General features: G+C 31.5%; 2 protein-coding genes across 2 annotated transcripts; both read left to right on the forward strand.

Moving 5' to 3' along the window:
- Positions 1 to 2,901: 2,901 nt before the first annotated feature.
- On the forward strand, positions 2,902 to 4,185 carry LOC111693083. Its single transcript, XM_023457214.1, has 3 exons — positions 2,902 to 2,955; positions 3,293 to 3,719; positions 3,806 to 4,185. The coding sequence occupies exons 1-3, from the start codon at positions 2,953 to 2,955 to the stop codon at positions 4,183 to 4,185; spliced, it is 810 nt and encodes a 269-aa protein (XP_023312982.1). The 5' UTR covers positions 2,902 to 2,952.
- Positions 4,186 to 4,350: 165 nt separating this feature from the next.
- Positions 4,351 to 6,683, forward strand: LOC108913923 (odorant receptor Or2-like; the record flags this gene model as incomplete). Its single annotated transcript, XM_023457215.1, has 4 exons — positions 4,351 to 4,425; positions 5,855 to 5,959; positions 6,101 to 6,256; positions 6,669 to 6,683. Coding segments are annotated over exons 1-4 (351 nt in total), but the record flags the coding sequence as incomplete, so codon positions are not given.
- Positions 6,684 to 6,688: the final 5 nt, after the last annotated feature.

Consider the following 6,688-nt stretch of genomic DNA (forward strand, 5'->3'; position numbering starts at 1 on the left):
ATCCGACGTATTAGCCGAAAACCCATAATATAGATCCTCGCTCTCTATCTCTTTTGTCCCCCTACCTGATGAGCGAGGGCCTTTGTCTAACCTAATAAAAAGAAAACTTCATTTAACAGCGGCACATTATTTACCTTTACCTAAAACCACTTAGTCTCTTTTGGAATATAGCTGGGTATTAAGTGCGGTGGAAAAATATCCGTTTAATGTCTGATGTTTTTAGCAGTGACTAGCAAATGAAGTGCTTAATTGAAGGCCTGATGTTCTCCCTATCTCTGTTTGAATACCTATAACAAAAAATTAGTAAATTAAATTAATACGTACCTATATTATTTATAATTAATGAAGATCTCAGGATATTTAAAATTAATGTTATGCATAATAAACTTCACACTGAGATTTAAAGAGATTATCTCTATAAAATATTTTTTAACTAAATGGGACCCCAGTTTTTATGTTCATTTGCTGCTAAAAAATGTGGTTAATGGACTTTATCCTCTAGAGCAGTGGTATTCAACTTTTTCCTTTCAAGGACCCCTTCAAAAAAATTATTCCAGTAGCCCCTCTTTTAAATTTTAGTATTACCAAAGTTAGAATAAATATACTTTAGTTTTAATTAGTAAGCTAAGGTTAAATATTAGATACAAGGTAAATATTTTCACTTATAATACCACTAGAGCTTCAATTATTACTGGAAATTTTTTCGAGCACACGAATATTTTGAAAATTCTCCCGAGTCGAAGACGAGGGAGAATTTTCTAAAAAATATTCGTGTGCAAGAAAAAATTTCCAGTTTTTAATTGAAGCTAGAGTGGTATTCGGTAAGAAAATTTCACAATAGTTAGTTGTATTTTATTTAACCTAATGTTATATGTATGTAAGTTACTTTGATTATATATACTGCTTCAAGTTTTTTTGCAATAAAATATATTTTTACCAACTTTAGTTAAGCAAAATAATAAAAAATAAGTCGATAGTAGATCAATCCCTCAGTTTTCCACATACTCATTTTACTAAAGTTGGTAGAAATATATTTTCTTACAAAGAACCTTAAGCACTATGTAATATCAATAAAATTCATATGTATATATTATTAAGAAGGCCATGGAATCCATGTCAAACAAGGTAATCGTGACTTTTGACGTTATTTGACCATTTTCTTTAAAATCGTTGTGTTGTACAATTGAAAAATGGAGCGGTTTGAGAAATACGTTTTATGCAAGTTTTGCAAAAAAGTTAGTGAAATTAAAATGTATCATCGGAACCTAAAATTTTTAATGTATTTATTACAAGAATGCGGGCCAGAAATTTATTCGCCAAACTTGTTTGGGATTATTAAAAATCATTTGCTTCTTGTGTGTAAGAAATATGGAGCTCTTCGTGGATCACAGCAGAATAAGATTGTTTCAAAGTACTACATTTATTTTTTGAAACATAGACATTTTCTAAATTTTAGTGAATGTGTGCTTGTTTATTCCCCATTAAGAAAAGAAGACGTGGCTGAGGAATTTCAGCAACATTTGGACGCTTTAATTAAAACTACTAAAAGTACATACTTGGTAAATAAACTAAACTAAATTTTTTCCTTTCCCATCTATTCTAAGAAATCGTACCCCTTTAGATGTCCTCATGTACCCCTCGTTGAATACACTGCTCAAAGGTGATGCTCGTGAGCTCTATATTATTGAAAAAAATATGCTGTAAATGATAACTAGACAGAATTATAAAAAATATTATGGAACCTTGGACAAATATACAGGGAGATTCACAATTTATCCAAAAAACTTTGGAGATATTCACCAAAAGTAAAAGAAATGTTTGAAGTTTTTAATGAGTATGCACTACTGCGGTTTTCATAGTGTCTTATTACTGTTTATATGTAAAATTAATGTATGCTGTTTTAATTTATGGCGAAATATGACAAAATGCATTAACAGCGCTTTGCTTGTATGCATAACGTTTTCCGGCTAAATATATGCCAAATACTATTACCTTAATGGTTGTGGTAAACGAGGGCGTGACAGTGGAAATCTTTGCCTGAATCTCGGAGGAGGTGGAGGAGACAGGGGTTCACTTCATTTTGTAAAAACCGAGGAATGAATTTTAAATGCCGTGGAAGAAATTTCGCTTATAACGCCTCTTGTTCCATAACCGATATAATCACCATATCTACATCAATATTGTAGGCGTTGTAAGTTTAAGAAAACACTCTGTATAACACCAAAATGTGTAGATTGAAAGCAAGAGTCCACACCCCAAAAATAATCGAAATCAAATATTACGTTTTCGAGTTATTTACAAAATTCAATAAATTTTATCGAACTTTGAGGCCATCTAGCGGCCAAACGAAGCGATTTCGGATATAGTTGAATTAGCCTAAATCTGCCTATTTTGTGTCCACGAATCTGTGGTCTTCCGTTGTACACGTTTTTCCTTGTTTTGGAACAGTTTTGGTTGACTTGTTTATTAATTAATAGATAAATTAAATTTTAATTATTGTGACAAGAAGGGGAAATTTTTAGTATTTGGCGTAACAAATTTCTGCAACAAGTTATTATTAATTCAGAAAAAGATAACTGTGTTTGTTCTGCTGTCTGTATTTTTCTCATTAATTACAATTGATCTATGTGTATAGTTATTTAGTGACTACACTTTTATATTTTGTATTTCAAAAGTTACCATTAAACCTTAAAATACTTACTAGCATATTTATGTAAAATAAAATTCAGACATAACAGTTGTAAATAATTAATGTATAGAAATGTTTCAAAACGATTACAATTTGCATAATAAGAGAAAAATAACAGGTGTTTTATGAAATCTTTATGGAGAAAATTGCAAGAAGGACGTCGTTAAAGACACTCAATTACATGACAAATCACTGTTGTACTTAGGGTCTATTCGGTTAATATTAAATATATCAGTTTGATTTCTGCAACAGCTGTAAACAGAATGGTAAGTGTAATAAGTTGTTCATTTTCAAAACAAGACAAAAAATTATGAAGTCATGTTAAATGGTCAGTGAAAAATCGTTATTTAATTTAAAATTGAAATTTACACCAGTTAATTTAACATAGAGATTATTCTATTTTATTAAAATGTAAAATTAATATACACTAAAAACGTAAATCAGTATAGTCAGTTCGAACCTGTTTCTATGCTTCTATTTAATTGTATTATAAAACGTACTAAAACAACACATTTCCACAACTACTCGTTCTATTCATGTACCTCCTCCTACAACAAATGATAGTAATATTTTTTAATGTAATTCCACTTTTTAACATTGTAGATCTTTCCGAAAAACGAACACCTGAAAATAACAATATACATAAGCGCAGTGCTAGGAGTATGGCCATTTATATTCGAAGACAACCCAGTTTTAAGAAAAATATACGACGTTTACTCCAAATGCATTTTCTGTTACTACCTACTTTACGTTCTTACCGCTATAATCCAGCTCTTCATCATCGTAACCGATGAGGTGTTGGATGTGGATGAAATAGTCGCTAACCTTTGCATAACACTACTAAACTTTGTAGCAATATTGAGAGTCAATGCCATCAAGACGGAGAGAGTGAAGAATATCATTCAGAATGTATTCAAGTTGGAAGAAAAGATGATGAACAGTGGAAATGACGAAATAATTGAAATATATAACCGGCATGCAAGGCAGAACCAAACTTGTAACAAAATATTTCTTGTTAATGTCTACTTGGGTGAGTTGCTGTTATATTTTCAGAAAAGAGAGCATTGGTATGTTGTTTTCCATCGGTTCTTGCTATTGACAATTGTGTATTTTTAGTTGCTATTTTGTACTTTATACACCCCTTATACGTGGAAGACACCATAAAGTACTACCCCAACAGAAACGAGACGGTAGTCATCAAAGCTTTGCCTTTGAGCACTTGGTATCCATTTGACCAGCAAAAGCACTATGTCCTTACTTATATCTGGGAACAGATCGACGCTTTCATGGCCACCACTTTTATTGCCAGCTCAGACATCTTCGCGTTTAGTCTCATAATATTTGGTGTGGGCCAAATTAAGATTCTGAAGTTGATTCTTTCCAATTTTCAAGAGTTTGCGATGAATATAAAGGATCAGTTACACTGTAGTCAGGAAGAAGCCAGCTATATCACCCTCAGGGAGTGCATATTGAAGCACCAAGAAATTATCGAGTAAGGCAAAACATTTTGAGCAAATCAAATTACGTTATATTTACTTCTTTTCTATAACGTGATCAAATGGTATTGTTATGGAATTGTATGGTTTTCATTTTTGAATTAATATGACAACTTAATGAAAAGTAAATTAATTTTCAGATACATAAATGAATACAACTTAATAATGAAGAATATAATGGTTTTAGATTTTTTACTGAGTTCTGTGGAGTTAGCTTCTGGAGTACTAACTTTGCTTGTGGTAAGTGACGTCAATTTTAGATGTTTCATAAAAGTAAACAAAGGGATCACTTTTATATCGGCTAATTATGGGAAATAGGAAAATACCGCTGCATTTAATTATTGATTATATAAAATGTAAGCGACTGTAGAACAAACTTTCAATACTGTTTCTCTGGTATAAAGAAAAAAAGTCAAAATTTATGGTTATTTCCTAACAAGAGTCCTAATCTCTATCTACAATTCAACTTATAGACTTCAAACTTGGTACAGTCCAATTGTTTAGTAGATTGTCCTCCAATAATATCACTCAAAAAACAAAATTTTGTTTACCTTCTGCTAACCGTAGCTCTAACCTTTACCAAAAGCCCACAAAAGGATCCTGACCTACAGCCTACGCTGGAAAAGCGGCTGTTCGCACATTTTTGCACTCACGCAGAAAGTAACTTGCTAAACTTCAACCTTTCCATAACGTGTTACTTCTAACTGCTAAGAAATTAAAACAGTGTAATCGACTTTTACATACGATCCTGCTTGTCACGGTTTTTGAACTAGTCTTAAATAGTCGACTTTATGAAGAAAAGAAAAAAGCTTTCATTAAAAATGGGTTAGCTAAATTTGTAAAAGAAGATAATCTGGGAATGGCTATTCTCTAATCTTGGCTATTGAAGTCCCTCAGACCTTTCATAATTCCGATGCCACTCTACGAATTCATTTATTAGAATTTGCAAATATGGTACAATGTACATACAGTTACTATGAACGTTGTCGTCACTTTATCTCGCTTGTAGAAACAACGCAGTGCACGGCTTTGTCGGGATACCAAGCGTCACAAGGAGGCAAACCATTTAATAATAAAGTAACTAACACCACTGATAAGCTAATGCTAAAATTTTATATGAAACTGAAGTGTACCAAAATTGAGGGATATATCTTCAACCAATCAATAGTTTTTAAATGACTGATCCAAATCCGTTTGTTCTTATTTCGGAGAGATATCAGAAGAATTGTCACAAGTAAATACTTCGTAAGCATAAAATGTAGTGTATACGATTAATAAAAATCGTTTGAGCAAGACCATATTGGTTCTTGTTATGAGCATATTTTAATGTCCAGTACCCAGAGCAATTAATTAGAAATGATTTAATAGAAGCAAACTAAGCAGGATAATACCTGCTTTGCATTGGAGTGTCGGCTTCTTTGCAGAATACATTACATTACTTTACAGAATATATACCTACTAATTGCAAGTATATAGTTTTTCATACACCATTAAGATTTTTATTGACCTCCTTCATCTATGTCATCGTATAAAAATTTAAATATTTTTTTTCCCGAACTGAAGATAATATCTTCTAAATTGTAGAGGCCCATAACTGTGCATATTTTGTTTATCTGAATTAATAAGTGTTAATTTGCTGTAAATTTATAACCCAATTTTCCTTTTTCAGACGGAAATGACTCTACCCAACACTATATACAGCAGTCAGTTAGCTTTTAGCTTGTTTCTTAGAGTACTGGTGTACTATTGGTATGCCAACGAAATAATGGTACATGTACGTACTTATTCGAATAGAAAATAATGAATTTTCAATTTATTAATAAATTTCTTTTAAAAATATTTCGTATTTAATTTTCAATTGCATTAAAAACTATCGTGTAATTTTAATATTTCATTTTCTTCACAAAATTTCAAGGGATCTGAAATAGGAATGGCTTTATGTAACAGCAATTGGTATGAGGAATCCGAAAGAGTGCAAAAAATGATGGTTATTATGCTGATGAGGTGCAACAGGGAACTGTATCTAGAGATTGGACCATTTGCCGCTATGACTTTGAGAACTTTTCTAGGGGTAAGTAGAAGAGAGCAATAAAAAATTGGAAATCACTTTTATAACATAAATGAGATATGGCACGGTGCTCCTGAAATTTTCGAGTCACTCCAAAATAATAAGATTTCCTGTTTCTACAATACTTGAACATCATTTTAAGCCCTGAACCAAAATATTTGGTGTGGCGCTTTTTTTTCCGATGGCAAAATAAGAAATTTGATATTTTTCATGTAGGTAACTATAAAAATTTTACTTCAAAAATCAAAAAGAGAGTTGTAAATTATTTTAACAAAGTGAAAACTATTGATATGGACGGTATCTGAGTATGATAGGTTTTCAAATAAATGTATATTGATTGTTAAAAAATATTTGTGACTTTCCATTCTGTAATTTGAAAACAATTTAAAGTATTTACCTATGTTTTATATCCTAGGTACTCAAAGCAACATATTC

The sequence above is a fragment of the Anoplophora glabripennis genome, unplaced genomic scaffold (genome assembly GCF_000390285.2).
Source record: "Anoplophora glabripennis isolate ALB-LARVAE unplaced genomic scaffold, Agla_2.0 scaffold1222, whole genome shotgun sequence".
NCBI lineage: Eukaryota > Metazoa > Arthropoda > Insecta > Coleoptera > Cerambycidae > Anoplophora > Anoplophora glabripennis.